The 18,813-nt window shown below is 38.0% G+C and overlaps 1 protein-coding gene across 5 annotated transcripts in view; it reads left to right on the top strand.

Moving 5' to 3' along the window:
• Positions 1 to 283: 283 nt before the first annotated feature.
• The window catches only part of LOC124432799 (basement membrane-specific heparan sulfate proteoglycan core protein-like), a 130,807-nt gene continuing 112,277 nt past the window's right edge, over positions 284 to 18,813 (top strand). For 4 of the 5 annotated variants that reach the window (XM_046982048.1, XM_046982047.1, XM_046982046.1 and 1 more), the window contains exons 1-2: positions 284 to 1,722; positions 11,882 to 12,008. In XM_046982048.1, the coding sequence (XP_046838004.1) occupies positions 11,906 to 12,008 (103 nt within the window). In that variant the 5' untranslated portion in view covers positions 284 to 1,722; positions 11,882 to 11,905. The remainder of the gene's footprint in view (positions 1,723 to 11,881; positions 12,009 to 18,813) is intronic. The other variant, XM_046982045.1, reaches the window with a different exon arrangement.

The raw sequence follows: 18,813 nt of genomic DNA, 5'->3' as shown, positions 1-18,813 counted from the left end.
AGCAGAAAGCATCGTGGTATCAAGTAGCTTTTCTCTTTGAAGCAACCAAATAAGGAGATAATTATTCTTCGTAGAAATCATCGAAAAAAATTTCCTACGGAACAAGTCTAATGATAATATGATAAAACAAGAATTAGAACTAAATACAGAGGTGACTTGTGCGCAGGGTAACTCGTGGGAGTTCAACATCACTGGCCGTTCGACCACCCTACTACCATTTCGAGGAGGGTGGGCTCGCAGGAGCGCGGCGGCGAGGGATGATTTTGGTTTGCCTCTCAGTCGTCACGACGGCAGCGCCGTGCCGGAGGCTCCAGTCCGATCGCAGCATCACTTGCGGTGCTTTCGCGCGCGCTTCTCTCTCTCTTTTCTGTCAGCCAACGAACGGAAGCGGTTATTTTTTTTCTTTTTCTTTCGTTATATCTACATGAGAGAGAAACGCTTTCGTCTGAATCTTCTCTCGTTCTTTTTTTCCTCCCTCTCTTACTCGCGCCATTTTCATCTCTCTTTCTCTCTTTTCTCTTCTTCTGCTTTGCGCGAAGACGGAGAGAGAGAGAGAGGAACAAAGATAAAAGGATAAACCGCGTGTGTTATGAAAAGGGAGAAGGACGGAGAGAGAATGAGAGAGAAAAAGAGTGACGACCGACATTGATAGGCATACGTGAAGAAAAAGCGAAGAAAGTGTAAGAAGAAAGAAAGGAAAAGAGAGACATACCCTTCAACACTTTCTCACTCCCATTTTTTTTTCTCTTTTGGTAACGACATGTAACTCGAAAACAATGGGAAGAAAAGTGTCGGAGTATAAATTTCGACGTGGACGCGGGATCGAAAAGCTAAATGTTTCTTCGCGCCGAAACTCGCGGGGAATAACGAGAACGCGGTATTAACCGATGAATCTTATTTTCTTCCTGCGTTTTCTCAGTCTCCTCTTCGTCTATCTGATCCTTGCCGTATTGTTTTTCGATTAAATTCTCGCGCCTTGCTCTCATCTTGATCCTCCGTCGGGTTACGTTAATGAAGAGAAGAGATTGAAAACTCGTTCACTTTACTTCCACCGTCAAAGAAGTTTCACTGTTTGGTGCTACGTGTGCGTCGCGACTTGAAATCAACGAGATTTCATTTTCACCTTTTTCTCGAGAGCAAGTGGACTATGTGCATTTCGGTATATACGCTTCCCTTCTTTTCTTCAACTTGAAAAGATTCGAAGCAATCATTTAAGCATTTATGAAAATTCTTTGTGTTACGACTGTGTCGGACTAATATCAAATTCATCTAATCTTCAAGGATGAAAAACAGTGTCATCGATCGATAACGATCGTTAAACAGTCGCGTGAAGAGTGTATTGCGATAAATAAAAAGAGAAATCTAAACTCGTTATCTGTCGACATTAATCTCGCGCAGCGAGAAAATTACGAGGGTGGAACATAACAAGGATCACTAACACGGTGTGCTTGTCGCAAGAAACGACTTCGAGGAGGATTCATCGGAAGCTCTGCTCGTGTTCTTGCAAGCTCGCCGAGTTGGTGAATTAAAGGGCAGTGCTCTGATAAAAGTGAATGGATCTTTCTTGTATATCAAGTGCCACGCGTCGAGTTTTTTACATCATCGTTACGTTGCACCGGTCTCGCGCCATTTTCATCATCCCCGTTCCTCTTTCGTGTTTCCTGTTGAGATCGAAGAATTTGAAGAAAAGGAAGAAGGAACAACGACCAGCTCTCTATCGAGGTAAAGCCGCTTTTCTTCAACTATTTTCTTCCTTCTACTTATCCGTTACTTCTTTTTTCCTCCTTTGTCTCGTCGTCTCCCTTCGCTCGACTCGTTTTACAAATCGATTTTCCTCTATCTATAACGCGGCTCTCTTCTCGACGTAATCTTTCGGGAAAGCCACGAGAAGGCTTTTCAATTTCAAAGGATTCCAACGAAGTTTCGAGCTCGTTCAAACACTCCGATGGTATATTTTCGAACGGACGAAAAGAATCCCTTGTCTCGAGACTCCGTCGAGAGTCGTTCGGTTAGAAAAAGAGTGAGCTTTAGGATCGAAAGTGTAATAGAAGTTTAATTCTCTTTGATATCCAATTTCGATTGGTTTAACAGGTGTGTCAGACTTCATTTCGATATCTCGAAATACGTATTTTTGCTGTATCGAGTAACAAGTTTATGTTATTTTAGACGACGTATCGATGAAACCCTTTGGAAATTATAAATCAATTCTTTGGATAGTCCCGGATCTTTTTCACTTCTTTTTTTAATTCGAACTTATGATATAGACGTTCAAACTATCAAATAGAGTTATAGTCATAATGTGATCCGTCACTTGCATGTTATTCAGACAGAAATTTCAAAGTAGAATGTACAATGATTCTTTCTTTTTTTTTCGATTATCAATACATATTTACGGCGACACAAAGTGATACACAATTCCTCTTTCTCTCTCTTTTCCAACAACGCCATTCAGAAACATATTAAAAATCTATCCATTCTCCCTAATTTTTTTAACAAACCGTGTCGTATGATGGATATTAATATACATTAAAGTCACGTGTCCGTGACGCGAAACCAATGTGCTCTTTTATATGAGTGTCAAATAAAAAAAAAAAAAAAAAGTGAATTAGACTTCTCGCCTCTTTTAGAAAAGTTTCCCTACGAAAATTTGTCCACAGCGTAAAAATTCATTTTCCACGGTGTACCAACTATACGAGGAATGAGGGAAGCATCGAAAAAACAATCCCGGATGCTCCTTCAAGGACCATCGACTTGCCGTGCCGTGGCACTGTGCGACGGGGTAGCACACCCTTAATGCATAATAATTAAATGGCCAGTCTGATTTCGCCTTCGAAAAGTTCATTTCAATTTACAAACGGGTCGTCATGACGATAATGTAGCCATGGTAAAAGGAAAATTCAATTCCGTGAACACAGACAACCCTAATGGATTCGTCATAAAAGAATGTTGACCGTCAGAAATGGAAATAGTTTAAAATCTTTTAATCTGCTTCCACCATCTCTCTCAAATAAAAAAGAAATAAGAAGAAGATGAAGAAAGTGTGAATGGGGGAGGGGAGTAGGGGGGGGAGGAGGAGAGGGAAGTGAGAAGTGGGATCTCATTAAAATAAATACAATCGTATAATTCTCTGAAAAACGCAATATTTCTCCGTATGAAATCGATTACAGTAAAATTATTTCTGATAATCCTTCCGTTGTCAATACCTAGAAAGAATTTCAAAGCAGTTCCTTTGTTTTAAATGACAACGAAATTTCAAATTATTATTCGTATTCGTAATTCTTTGTATTCTTCGAAAAAACGAACGTTATTATTCTCTTTCATTTAATTGGAATCGAATGAAACTAAATTTAATGAACGCGTAAGAGTTTGTTAAACGGCCATTAATATCAACGCTTGATCTCTATAACAAAAGTGTAGGGAATAACATAAAACGATTGGAGAATCTATGAAAACGAGATCAATTAATGCTCAATGGTGGTAACATAATGAACAATCTGTTATATGAATGATATTTTCCTGATTGACTGTACGCAAATACATAGTATGTAGTATGGCGGACGGTAAACCGTATCGACGTCGTTTTTCTTGGACAAGAATTGATCTCGTTGGAATAATAGAACTCGAATCTCACAAGAGCCGAGAAGAAGGATCGTCGAGTAGATGCGGAAGGGACGAAGGGAGGTAGGTACGATTGGTGAGATGGAGAAGAGGTCGTCGGTAAGAGAGGGGAATCGAATAATGGGTGAATCTCGCGCAAAACTCGGATGATTGATGGAAGAAGCGGATGGAGGACAGAACGCGTGGGAGATAGTAGAGGTGGTAGCGATAGTGTTGGTAGTAGTGGTGTATACTGGTGGTGGGAAAAGATGGCTCGAAAAACAAAAGGGAAGACAGGAAGTAAGTGTGTATGTGTGTTCAGAAACGAACAAACGAGCGAACGAGTTTGTGTGCTCGGAATAGGTCAGTGTACACGTACATACGTACAATCTCTTCGATCGAACTCGAACGACTCTCGATAATAATGATAGCAGTGTGACGTAGTGCGCTACGCCGTAGAGCCGTCGATCGTCCGTCTCTCGAATAATGAGATTTCTATCTTTTCGAAAAGGAATATTTATCATTCGCATATCCAACGCGGAGGCGACTTCATGCCAGCATCTATCCGATCCGTCAGTACGATCCTTCGATTTTCTTCTGAAAATAACGAGAAATAAGTTATTACGTATTTTGACGATAACTCTTATTGTCATACGTAATAACATTTGCTGCATCCACGTATAGAGAAACTGCATCATTCGTCACTTTTCATATATGTATGTCTATATATATATATATATTATATATATATATATATATCTATATATATATCTATATATATGTCTATATTATATATATTATATATATATATATATACATCAAACATGTATGCATACATACCTATGTATATATATATATGTATGTATGTATGTATGTATGTATTTACTCTCATTTCACAATGTACAGAACTCTCATTGAAAAATTCACGATGTTACCTCTGCTTTCTTTCTCGGCTGTAATTTCTGACTTTCCTCCACGAGGATATAATATTCTTCTTGTTATTCTTGCGAATGATAAAATGTTAGCGAACATATATTGTCTCAAATAAGTCAAAGGAAACGATATTTAAGGGAAATACTCGTTGGAGTCTATTCACTATCCGAGCAAGCTTAAATCAACGTAGATATGTACACATAGTTTCCTGGTTAGTACACTCATTCAAGATAATTTTTAATGCATTTAATGTTGGTTATCTCTATTGTAATTCACTTACTATTTTATTGAACGAAATAATTAAGGAAATAAAGATAACCGCAGAAAAAGAAGAAAAAAGAGAGAAATAGAAATAGATAAATATAAAACGTTTTTACTCGTATTGGTTCACGATTTTACGGTCCTCTGTATCGTAGTACCACGCAAAATAATCTTATCAGTCCGTCATCGATTTAACGACAAAATGATGCAGAAAAGCCAACCATAACTTTCGATATATGTCGAATATCAAAATACGAATGACGTTATTGATATCGATGACCTCCTCGCGTCGATCTCGAAGAATTTCAATTCCAATTGGTTATACGAGGAATTTGTGACTGTAAAAAAGAATGAAAAATAAAAATAAAGAAGAATTTGTACAAGAAAGTAAGGATATTTACATCTTTCTCGTGAAAGATGAAAAGTATAACGTGTCGTCATATGGACGAACGCATTCGCAAAAGGGGAGCAATTGCGCGGCTAGAATATATAATATCTTTTATCGTTCGATATTCAACGAGATACGACAGTACGGACACGCGGGATTAAACTAATCACTCACGGTTTCGAGCAAGCACAACGATTCTACACGTTTCGCATCGAAGGCCGATTAGCACATTTGTCATGCAGCTGGAGTATCTCGGGTTCGAGCGTAACCCATTAGAGAGAAAGAGAGAGAGAGAGAGAGAGAGATAGAGAAAGAGAGAGAGAGGGAGAGGGAGAGATAGAGAGAGAAAGAGAGGGAGAGAGAGAGCTAGACATAGAGACATGAGTAGTCTGAGCTCATATACCAGAGAGAGAGAGAGAGAGAGAGAGAGAGAAGGAGGCAGGGCATACAATGGCTGCAGCCGTGCAAAGACGATGATTCGAACTCTCCTAAGTGAACGCCGTCCATGATCAATGGAGGGATGATCCTATACATATTTTGGAGTAGATGTTATGGATGGAGGAGAAGCGGTTCGTCATCCGTCGAAATTCTGCGCGTGACATTGTCCTCGGTTCCTCTTTCATCTCCTATCTCTCTCACAAACGTACACACGCATGCATGTCTTCCACTTTCAAGAGGGATTAATCTATAGCCATACACCAATGGGTGTTATCTCGATGCAATATGCAACGCGTATCCGTGAGACTTATAGATTAATGAAGTATGACGAGAGAAACGATGGCTTTCGCGCGTCCAAAATTACTACGAGCTCGTGCATCTCCAAGGTAATCTTTCGCGTGTGAAAGATCGTTCCGGTTGAAGATATACGTTCCGCGTTATGATGGAAAAGTCCTGTAAGAAGGATATCCTATCGTATTCTTGGATTTGTCGCGCGTGGAAAGATCTCATTTCGAAGCGTCAAAAAAAGTTTTTTTCCCTTTTCTGTTCTTATCGTTCTCGGATAAATGGAAGAGAAGAGTAGTATGTGAGATACATTCTTTCAAGAGAAACGACGTGTATACGTCGCCTCATGGAAGTGTCGTGAAATTGTGTTAGGAAGTTAATCGAAGAAAGAGTCCGAGTTACTATCGAAGGACGGCTGTCAGGAAAGAGAAAGTCCTTCGATTCTTTCGACGTTTTCGTCGATAAATGTTTCCTATGACTGAACGAGTCCTCGCATCCTTTCATTTCATCATTCTCCGACAATAGTATGGATGAACGAGTGTATCAAATTTTGATGCGCAACGTCCAAATATTCAAAGATTGAAAACGTCATCGTTCTCAAAGTTATTCTCATAACTTTACTCGATGCCTCTTTCCCGATAAAAAAAGTTCCTATCGACGCTCCTCCATCGTTTTCACATTGCACGTACATTCCTCTGACGGTTACCGTACTTCCGTTTTCCCGTGATAACGTGCATAAATACAGGCTATGTGGAGTGAAAAGTGCATATGAATTTCAAGAACATGACACGTACCTTCCACGGAAGAGGCCGTTTTATCCCCTTTTATTTGCACACGGCTCGTTAGAGGTTTACAAATGCGCCGCGTTCTCGCAACCTGTTTTTACCCTTCCATTCTTTTTTCCATCCATCACCTCTTGGTTTCTTTTCTCTCTCTCTCTCTCTCTCTCTCTCTCTCTCTCTCTCTCTTTCTATTTTCTCAATTTTTTTATCTTTCAATAAGCGATAACACAATAAACTTGTACTAATGCACATATTTTTGGAATGATATTAGCACGTTTTTTGTATCTTTGCTCGTTTGCAAAAAGAAAAAAGCACACACATACACAGACACACACAAAGTAAAATTGCAGATTAATGAGATACATCGTGCATCACGTTGGTGCTAAAAGTGCCATTTTGATCGCGTATCGCGCGAAAAGAGAAATGATATATATACCGTGATATAATAAAGCTCATATATCCGACGGAGTTATGACTGTCGTGGGAAAAAATAAGAAGGGGAAATGCTTTACATTTGCTTATATTATACGCGATATAATACTTGGAACGTAAGAAATCACGTTAAAAGCTAGAACGTCGAGTTTCGACCCTGAAATATGGTAAAAACGCATCTGAAAATTTTACATACGAAATCTGATTATTTCATTTTACTTATGGAAAATGATAAAGAAAAAAAAATGATTCTAATTCGAAGTTAATGAGATAAGCTCATTTTCCCAAAAGACTTCTTATAATAACAATGAAAAATGAATGTTTTCTGAAATATAAATTTAACATGTACAAAAGCGACAAGTATTTAACTCAAATCTAAAAAATATTCGAATATTCCATCGATAAGTATCTGTATGTGTGTATGTGTGTGTGTGTGTGTGTGTGTGTGTGTGTGTGTGTGTATATATACACACATATATAGGTCAAAGATAATAGTGGTGTCTGAAGAGTCTCTCCCATTTTATCGAGCTTCCCTTACCACCAATCTTTTATCCTCTTCTACAAAGATAATATCGTGTTAACATGATTGCGAATGCAATTATTATAAATTGATAAAAATAAATCGAGAGAGAAAATGGAACAGAGTATATTCACAAGATTACTTTTATTTCTTCTCACCATAACACACTTATATATTCGAAGAACAATAAATATGACAGAAAGAGAGAGAGAGAGAGAGAGAGAGAGACGATAATTATCGAAAAAAAACCATACAGACGCATAAATTTATTATATGTTAATTTTCCACTGAGATCGATGAATCATTTTCAATTTCATTCGTCATAAAGTTTGTCGATCGAGTACCAAAGTCGAGCGAGTTTACACAATTTGAGTGAACGTGCGTTCACGCTCACGGGTGTAATCGTGTAAGGTAGTAGACAAGCTGCTTGTAACAAATGGACCCGCTTGCGTGGCGCAACCGTGCGAAGTACGCAGAAGCAGTGTTGGTTTTCGGCTCGTGCAGCACCCTTTCGCGGCTCGTGTTTGCTCTTCAGCGAGCACGCACATACTATTCACTCTTTCTCTCTCTCTCTCTCTCTCTCTCTCTCTCTCTCTCACGATCTCTCGCTCTCTTTGGTGGGAATAGTGGCAGCGCGCTTACCCGGAGCATGCAAGCATAAAACGAGAAAGCAAACAAAGTGGACGGTATAATTTCACAGTACTGGAATGACACACTGATTGCAGCTGCGGGATGTAACTGCGGAATAGCTTTATATATGCTGCGACATACTATCCAAATTTTCTTCTTCTTCTTCTTCTTCTTATTCTTTTTCTTCCCCAACGCTTAATCATTTCACTTTATTTAAAGTCACATACTTCTTGGAAAAAAAACTTATGTTAGTTATATCTTAAATGGAATCGAATCGAACGAATGCATTCAATAAATGTATTTTGAATCAATCATGAATCTATTTTCCTAATCTTCCTCGTTACTTACACAGAGTTTATAAATTCTCGTTTCATTCACAATCTTCCATCCAATCAATCCAAGAGAGCGAAAAGTCATCATCCGTTATCACAGTTCCATCATTCCAATGTCGTAAGCATCACAGATGAATCATCCAATATTGTATGCATATCGCGAGAAGCAACGAAATTTAACCCGACTGTTCGAACAGCTCGGGAGGACGGCTGTTAGTAGTCTCGATTCTTGTTCCAGAACCATTTCTGACTTTTGCTCGCTACCTGAAAGCCGGTAATACAAGAGTGGTTACGGTTTCTGACTCGTTTATATGTACCTGCTCTCTCTCTCTCTCTCTCTCTTTCTCTCTCACTACTATTTCCTCAGTTCCTCTACCCTCTAACAGAGTCCCAGCCGCCGTCGGTGTGCATGAATATTTTACAAAAATGTATGCCTCAAAGAACCCAGTCATTCCCATTCACGGTTGCTCGATTTTCTAGTGGCATACGGCGCGTGCACACGTGTGGCTCACTCGTACGTACATATTTTCTACGTTTATGCCTATATCTGCGTATATGCTCGCTCTCTCGCAGCCCCAGCATTATGTTCCTTCGCGTTTTATTCCTACGGCCTCATGCTTCTCTTCGCGCACGTAGATATACATAGATGTACATATATATACACTAAGAATTCTGGAAAGAAGCAGTCAGACTATTTATTCGTACGACGAGAGAATATCACGAGGAGAAGACTATCAGACTGAGTGAATTGAACTATCGAATTCGATCGATTTCTTTCTTATTTCTTCTATTTTTACTCAAAGTAATATGCGGTTTTGTTCGTATCGCTGCGAGAAGTCGACTTTATCGTTCGCCTCGTTGAATTTCCCAACACTCAATTTACGATCCTTCTAAAGATTTTCTTTTATATTAGAAATAATACGCGAAAACATCATTCATTCGTATCACCATCATTCAATCAACTATTTTCTTCAATTTCTAAGTATTCGTTCAATTACTAATAAAACGAGAGAAGTAAGTAGTCATTAGAAACGCTCGTATGCACACTTTAGATGAAATTCTGTTCCGGCAGTTGGTAGGAGGAAACAAGAAGACGCGTAGTCAACTTGCTTTTACGAAGACAACAATTCCCTCGTTCAACCTATCCTCCCTTTCTCTTTCTCTTTCTATCTCTATCTTTATCCCTCTCACTCCAAGCAATGTTCACGCCTTGATACCAAGATCCAAAGTTCGCGGGCGTGTTACTACTAACTGACTGAAACTGTATGAGCGAGAACGGGTTTCGTAACGACTTCACAAACCTAAATTGGGTCTAACCTTCTAGACCGGATAGCCGTATAGTTATGATAATGTTTATACGTACGCGTGCCACCACAGTTTGCATTTACCAAGAGAACCTGAATTAAGGTAACGCAGAGGGCCACTGTCAATTCGATCGCTGCGCCATGCTTCGAAATTTATGACCCGTGGAATCGTGATTGTAGCTATGTTAATCAGGTATATAGGCTGGCGGATTACCTTGCCGGTGACGGTGATATTAATCACGATAAAGCAAACTCGTGCGTCGTCGGTGATTACAATGAAGCGAGTCGAGTTAGCGAGCATTCCCTTCTCTCTCTTTCTCTCTCTCTCTCTCTCTTTCTCTCTTTGTCTCTGTCCTTGTCTCTTTTGGCTTAAAATGTTGCTCCGATGAAATCGATTTACCAATTCCGTCGATGGAACTTGGCATTTCGTTACAATCGAGTTAATGGCAAAAATATAGAAACCGAACTGCAGAGAAGTTCTCGTTTGTTGCATTATGTACACTAACATTTACTTAATGGATGTTAATTTACGGCGAAGAGGAAAAGAGAAAGATAGAGAGAGAGAGAGAGAGAGAGAGAAAGAGAGAGGATATGTGTGTATATGAGAAAGAGTGAAAAAGAAAGAAGAATAAAGTGAGCTTGAAAATAAAGAGAAATTTTCTTTCAGATTACGGACACCTTGGTAAATGCTAAAACGAGAACTATCTAAGTTTTGTGGTCTAGTACGAACAGAACAGTTAAATGATACCTATTTGCATGAAACAAATAGAGAGAAGGAAACGACATGACGTTTGGTACGGAACAGTGTAGAAGCGAATTTGTAGGTAGGTAGTTAGCGTTTGAACGGAAGACGGAATCTCGATAGGATGATGCCGATCTCTGCTTTTGGCGCTAGGCTGCCTGTCCGATAAGAACGGCTCAGCTTGATTTATCGAAAATTAATATGCTACACGGCCGACGCCTCAGCGAAAATGGAGATTGTGTTGCTACCAGTGCAAACGAGAGAAGGAAAAAGAGAAAAATAGAAAACGTAATGTTGGCGAAGAAGGTATAAGAGGAAAATTTAAAATAGATTTGCTCGTGCGAAAAACTCGATGTCGTTTCTTTTCCGAACAGAGCTTATCGTGGCTAAAGGTAAGGATAGTTACCTGAGAAAGAGAAAGAGAGAAAGAGAGAGAGAGAGAGAGAAAAGAGAGAGAGAGCAAAGATAGAAAGAAAGAAATCGTAGAAAGGAGGCTAAATGGGTGAGAAAGAGAAAGAGAGAGAGAGAGAGAGAGAGAGAGAGAATGCATGTGCAGAGAAATGCTCATAGCGAGATGCTGCTTACGATAATAGAGCGACAATCGAAGACCCTTTCTCACGATTGCTCGACGAGAAGCTAAAGGCTTTCGGAGTCTCGTAGATAGAGCTTTCTCATCGTTTCACCAAGATGCTCTTCGCGCAAGGAGAATGTGCTCGTGAGCACCGGAAACGGATTCGACGAATGAAGAGATACTCTATCGATAAGCGTTGCTGATCTCGCTCGTTTTAGTCTCCACAACCGGATTTCTAAGGCGATCACGTTTATGGGCTGTGCGGCTACGACTCGTAATAACCGTACAAACGATAATCACATTTCGCAAATCAAAGAACCTATCTGCCCTTTCTAGACTTTCCATGTTGTTGTATACCATTGTAAAAATCATACACGGCATCGTTTCTAAAGAAATGATGATCTTTTTAAAGATTTTGATAGATCAGTGAATCAATACTCAATATGCGATGCTTCTAGATAAAAGCTGTCGGTAATTAGGCGTGAGCATTCAATCGTTCATAGACAGTTGTAAAACTTATTTCTATTATATAATTAAATATCGTGATATCAGTTAATAATATGTCTATTATTATTATTATTATTTATTCGCCGTATTAAACTGTATGCCTGAATATCATCCATCAAATTTATCTACAGTTTTATAACTATCATATTTTTCTTTCAGATTTCCATGGAGTAGATCCACAGGATGACGATCACTATGAAGTATTTTCACATTGTTTTAATACTTCTCGGAGGTACTCATCTCCTACGAGCTCAACCGTCGGCCTCTCCGCTTATCAAAAGCATTGGTAAGTTTCTCCTGTATTCTTTCTCTATGATATTATTATAGATTTAACAAGGAGAAATGATTATTCGGGAAATATTTTCTTTTTCGAAGCGACGCGTGCTTCTGCACCGGGGCATATTGATTAGCTGACGTCCGGGCTATAGTCGCATAGGTTGTATCGAGTATCTCGGCGTGTCGTGTCAGACAACGATAAGCAGAAACGCTCTGTCATACCTGTCACTCGATTCTGACTTAACGATAGCCAACCAGCAATGCCATTTTCTCTGTTACTTGTCTAAGCGATTCTGTTACTCAAGCGTATTTCTTCTTTCAATTGAAAAATAAAGGGAACATATTGTTAGCATTCACTATGATAGCCCTTTTATTTGACTTTTCAAAATTAAAAGAAAGAATAAGAAAAAAAAGTCGACATCATTCGAGTGGAGAGCAACGGCTGCGACCAATAACAGCCGGTCTTCACCGACATCCCCTTTTTACAAAACATAAAGCTCTAGGAAAGTTCTTTTTATTTTTACGACCAAGTCGCACGCAAGTTTAACGATGTACTGTAAACCACCGTTCGATGTAACCGGTCGCGCTCGAGATATCGTCGTAAAAAAGGGTAGACCGTCGAGAAAGCACGTAGATTATATCGTAATCCTTTTTTAAAAAGTTGCACGTTCAAGGCTTCTCTCTGTTTCGAGACTTTGAAAAGGGTCGTCGTTTTCGTTGTCAACGCGTCTTCAAAGGTAAACTGGAAAAAGAGATGAAGTGGAAGAAAGACAAAAAGATGAAGAAGGGAGATGAGAAAGATATAAAATATAAAGAGAAGAATGGTGAGAGCGAAACTAAAATAAAGAAATAAGATAGGGATAAAACGAAATAAGAAAGGAGTTTTAAGTTCTTAATACCCATGAAAAAACTTTATATTATTATATATATATATATATATATATATATATATATATATATATATATACATTCATTAAATATAGATTGATTTTTGTTGATTAAAAATCTCGATGTAATCCGTGTAATTGTTTAAATGGTAAACTGAATTTATACACATATACATACATTATATAAAGATCCAAAAGAATTCTTGATAACTGAACTAGTTTCGGAGATAATCGTCTTTATGAAAAATTACCTGCGGTCATGTCTAGATAAGAAAGAAAGATAGAAAGAGAAAAAGACTAAGCTACTCTCAATTCTTCTATTATTATGTTTTTTCTTTCTCTTTTTTTTTCATCATAAATCTCATTTTTGAAATTTTTATTTTCATCCGAACTGAAATGCCGAGTAGACACGCGATGGCTGTCTATATAATAATTACGTCTATCCTCGTAATTAGCATGTTGTTGGAAGAGTGCTAATGAAACATCCATGCACGCGCGATAGAAAACGAACGAGTGAACCAGATATCGAATGATGTACTGGTAAGCGAATGAAACGCATGTCAAAAGGAATGACGAGTACTATCCATATATACCTAGTGTCTACGTAATCACATCTATTGTCAGCTTGCCGTCTGTCCTTTCGCTTTGACGATACGCTGAATTTAATATCCGTATTCGAGATTTTTCGTATTTCTCATTTCGACTGTATTATACGCAACGAAGAACACATTTCAACATTTTTACCTTTACTTTATTATCTACTTTCCTCATGTTTTTTTATACCTTCGCGCTTTTTCTGTAACTCAACGATGAAAAAAATATATCATAAATTATAGCAACGTTGTGTGTTTTGTCGATTAATTCTCAATCATTGGCGATGCGTCAGATGTATATTGAAACACGAATACATTATACATGAAATGCAGAATGAACTTGCACGTTCGTGAATTATGAAATGTATTTGCAACAATATTATTACTATATTGCAATTCCTAAATCCCGATTGATCGCAAGCGAATGGAAATCCCTTTCAGTTGTATCGACATCACCGCTGTCTCGTCTTAATTCATGACTCGACGTAATTAATCCGTTGTATAGCGAACCGTGAATTTCAATTATGTTTCCTACGAAGGGTCCTTCGCTTAGTTTCAGAACGGTCGATGACTTTAGATCTCTATCGCGGTGACGATAATTTTGGTCGTTTCCTCGGAGAATTGACGGAAACGTCGATATTCTTGTTAAATTGAGGAAAGTTTATATTGTAGAAGTTATGCTAAAGCTTGACAACGACGACGACGGGTGTCGTTCCGTAATGAATCATCCAGCAAGGTGTTATCCTGATTCATTCGTAGGACATCCCTATCATCCATGTCGGAAGGTCACACAGGATAGGTGGAGATCCGCGTGTTCGCATGCGCTCTACGTACGCGTGATGTACCATGCTATGTGACCAATGTCTAGCATGCTGAACACGTTTCTACGTCATTTCCAGCTTAATATATGTACGTAGAATTTCTTGATCGCAGACATGTGTCCGGTCGACTGATCCCGTGAATTCTATCGAAATATGTCAGAAGAAAAATAGACATTATACAGGGTCGGAACTGATCGAATCGATGAAGGAAAATTTACGTGTCATAAATCGATAGATCAATCGATCGAGAATCTCTAAATTATCTCACCGTGTTATCGTAATTTCATGCGATTGTTAATCTAATTTTGTTAATGGCATCGTTAACGACGCGAGTTGTATAGGAGTGTTCCCTCATTTGGCTTACCACATTCGATCTCCCTTTGAGACCGTGTATTTTATGAATTACCCAAGCTTCTCCCAACGAATTTACGACATTTATCATTTTGGTAATTAATTTCCTCTGAAAAAGAAAATTAATAACGATATTTGTATTGAGTATATAACACAATATCTCAAATGTTTTGGCTATTTATACGAATCACGTTCAGTATTGATCGAAAATAAACGAATGTTTATCGTCTATCCATGTAATTATTTATTTGTTTTTTTATATTTATTCGTTCGTATTTTGGCATTTGTTATCGTTATACAGTAAAATGAAAGTTATCTCATATACATATGTACATAACAACCATCTATAGGTAACTCATAACGAAATTTTTATGTGATTCGAGCAAACTCTGTCGAGTACGATTTAAATAGAAAAATTTATCGAAGCGAGATCCTCGAACGGCAACTAGAGCGTAGAGCATTATTTTTAACGAAGTTCGAGGCAAAGCTCCGTTAGCCGATCGGCGAGAGAGCATCCAGACGGTATTCAATTTCTATGCGCACTTGACTCAGCAGTCCGTAGTAGCAGGTGCGGCAAATGAGTCTTTCCTCGAGATACTTCGAATCACCCGACTTCGACCAAACGGGAACTGCACTTAATGCAGGAAAGAAAGTCTAACGCGTTCCAATCTCTCCAACTTCCGTACCGCTAAGTTCACTTATTCTCTTTGTACTCTTGACCCAATAAATTATTATTTTGAGACACGAAATATTAAAACGTATTTGAAATTTTTCATGGCATTTCGTTTCAATTGATTTTCTTTGAGAACGGCTTTCAACTTTTGATTCACTTTTTTCTCGTAAGTTTCTTCGAGCAGACCAACGATGAAACATTCTAATCCGAGTTCCTCTTCGTGGTAATGATAACGTAGGTAAAACATTGTCCGCGCACTAATTTCGCGATAACGTAATCAAAACTAAGATTACTATGCGATGCAATCAACCGTACGAGAAATGCTTTTTCTTTCAGATTAAAACGCCGTCGAGGATTACTGGGTCGCAACCATTGTTTTGTCTAGAACAGTCCTGTTTCCGATGAGATTCTAAAGGGGGAAGGAGAGAGAGAGAGAGAGAGAGAGAGAGAGAGAGATTCTTTCGAACGAACTTCTCATACGTAAGGTCGAATTTATTTTTCTCTTTCTTTTTTTTCCTTTCTTTCACACATCTTCTTTTAACCGAGTTTCTTTCGAAACTTTTATTAAAAACTTCTCGGCCAAAATCAAAAGAACTTTCGATTTTTCTTTCCCAAAGTGACAGTAACGCCGACACGTGTTTAATTTTCTCCATGAATGAAAGAAAACTTCCTCCTTTCTTGTTCTTTTTTATCATTCTTTAATTGATCGAGTTCGTTCTTGAAGTTAGAGAAAAATAAAACGAACTCTGTTAAGATGATCCAGAAGTATTTTAGACGAAAATGTGATAAGAAGCGATATCGATCGAATGGCTAGATCGAAAGGCTGAATAGGCAGGGTGCGGGCTAATGCATAAACAATGCGCCGTTTATCCGCATTGAGGATGCAGTTCCAATGAATAGTAAACCAGCTTACAGACATGCGGATAGATGGTCTCAGTCTGCTATGGAGTACAAGCACTAGGGGGTTGAGGATTATCGACGAAAAAGTACAACTCTTCTTGCACGATAACTCCCCCGAGCAAGGAGAGATTGGACAAAAGGAAGGTAGAGAGAGAGAGAGAGAGAGAGAGAGAGAGAGAGAGAGAGAGAGAGAGAGAGAGAGAGAGAATAGAATAGAATAGAAGAAGGAGGATACGAATATCATAGTCCTCGAGAATTCGCCTCAGTTTCATTTACTCCATCAATTCGATAGACTCTAAATTACTCGTGGTTGACTGCCAACTGCACTCGTCGTTGTTATTTCAATGCAATGTATCTCCGTAAACTCGTTACATGAAAACCAAAGAATTATATTATTCTCCATGTTTCGACTTCAATCCTTTTTAATCGAATTTTACGAATGAAATGATTTCGTTAATCGTAATTAATCGAGCAAATATGATTTCAAAACTAATTCAAGTTGATCGTATATTTGAAAAATTGTCAAATGCAATCTTAATGATTGTTATAGATTTCATAACGTACACGATCTAACCGGTAACATGGAAACTTTTCTTAACGTGAAATTGTCAAAGCAATTGCAAATGCAACAAAACAGCGGACGCTTTTGGTGTTTAATTTATAATCCCTCCAACAAAAAGTCAATTTTACAAGGAAAATAAAAAAAAAGTGTCAACTCGGTGAAACGACTCGTTCTACTACGTTAATTGCACTTTTATATGGTAGAGATTAAATTTGCTTTACCGAATAGTAGTACGAACCGATTGTTGCAAGAACCGTTCTCCGTTTCTCTCTCTCTTTCTCTCCCTCTTTATCTCTTTTTTTCTAATTACATCCTTAAATTTTCATACTTTTCTTTTACAAAAGATAAAATCTGACAAACACTAATTTGATTTTTTATTAGAATTACATAAGGATTTCTCGAAAAACTAATGCATCGACTAAGTAAATTTTTATTCGTTCGAAAAGCTACTAATGAAAATTCGCTTAAAATCAGTTAGGAGAAAAAAATTGAAAATTTTATGATAAAAGTTTAATTTTAAATATCCAAGAACAATACGTTTTATAATGAATATAATACATTACATCCCATGAGGAAAAATTAATTGTTTAAAAATCCTCTTTTATATCTAATATCTCTTTTAATCCCCTAGACGGGATATTATTTTGTCGATTACCTAAAATAGGAAAAGAAATGTGTTAAATTTTTTGCGTGAAATACCTTCATAGAAAGCCACGTTAATCGGTCTCGTTGAATTCATATACTATCGCCATTTATTCATACATTTGAAGAGCTGGCTAGCTCCGAGCGAATGGCTCTTTTAAAGGTACCTCGACTAGCTTTAATAAAACATCTCTTATCTTCTGTAGAAAACAATTTCTCCCTTCTTCAGAAATTAACTTAGTAATTACTTTTTGGAGAATTCTCTAATTCTTTGTATTCGTCCCGACGATAAAACAAAAACAAATACGTCTGTGTAATCTTATTTCTCGTTGAACTCGTTAAAGCGCATAATATTTCAATTGTTCTCGCGGAATTACACGAAAGCGACCGTGCTCTCTCTTTTTTCTCTCTCTCTCATAAAGTAGAATGAAAAAATCTCTACTATGGCAAAGGATACAACGTTTTCCTGAGCAATTAAACAAATTTTCGCGTATATTATAAATAATATGTAATAAAATAATAATACTAACGTAAAGTATGCTCGTACGTAAATTGAAATTGAATGAATTAAAAAAGAAATAAATAAACAAATAAAAGTAAGAGATAAACATAAAAAAAAAAGAGAGAAAAAGAAAATAAAAAGGAAATTTCCAGGAGCCATAAATTGGACGAAAAATAGAGGAATTTTTTAGCTTCTTGAAATGTTCAAAAACAAAAAAAAACAAAAAAAAAAAGAAAAAAGGAAAAGAAAGAAAGGGAAAGAGAATATTTTAAGAAAAAAACTACATCGATGGCAATGAGAATAATGATAGGAAAGAACATGTATCGAACTTCTTGGAACGGAATGGAGTCTAATGACGTCGTCGCGTTAAAGACTGTTTTCGAGTTAACAACGAGCAGACACGCAAGAACGTCGATTCACTTGGACGAATACGCGAGAAATTCGAAAACGACGAGACGAGGAGTGCAGGTGTTGAGCTTTTAAATTAATTTCGAAGATCGTTCGTCGTCGTTTGCGTCCATGTTGCGCATACGATCGACGAGTTGTTTGTTCCTCCATCGAATAATGTCTTCTTGCCACCCTCTTCTCTCTTCTCCTCTCTCTCTCTCTTTCTCCATCTCTCTCTCTCTCTTTCTCTCTTTCTCTCTTTCTCTCTCTCTCTCTCTCTCTCTCTCTCTTTCGCTTTCTCACTCCTTTCAATACCGTACGCGTTCGCCAACCCTTCGTCTATATCACCTCCCGCTATTGGACCGATTCCAATTGCGAATTGAACCGTTCGTAACTGTTGAACGTGAATTATGGCGTTTATTTATTCTCCTCCGTTCGGAACACCAGCCACGTACCGATTCCCTCTCGTAAGCCCAGTCCTTCAGCACTTACCCTCG

Source organism: Vespa crabro, chromosome 1 (assembly GCF_910589235.1).
Source record: "Vespa crabro chromosome 1, iyVesCrab1.2, whole genome shotgun sequence".
Taxonomy (NCBI): domain Eukaryota; kingdom Metazoa; phylum Arthropoda; class Insecta; order Hymenoptera; family Vespidae; genus Vespa; species Vespa crabro.
This window is presented reverse-complemented; position numbering and strand designations above follow the sequence as displayed.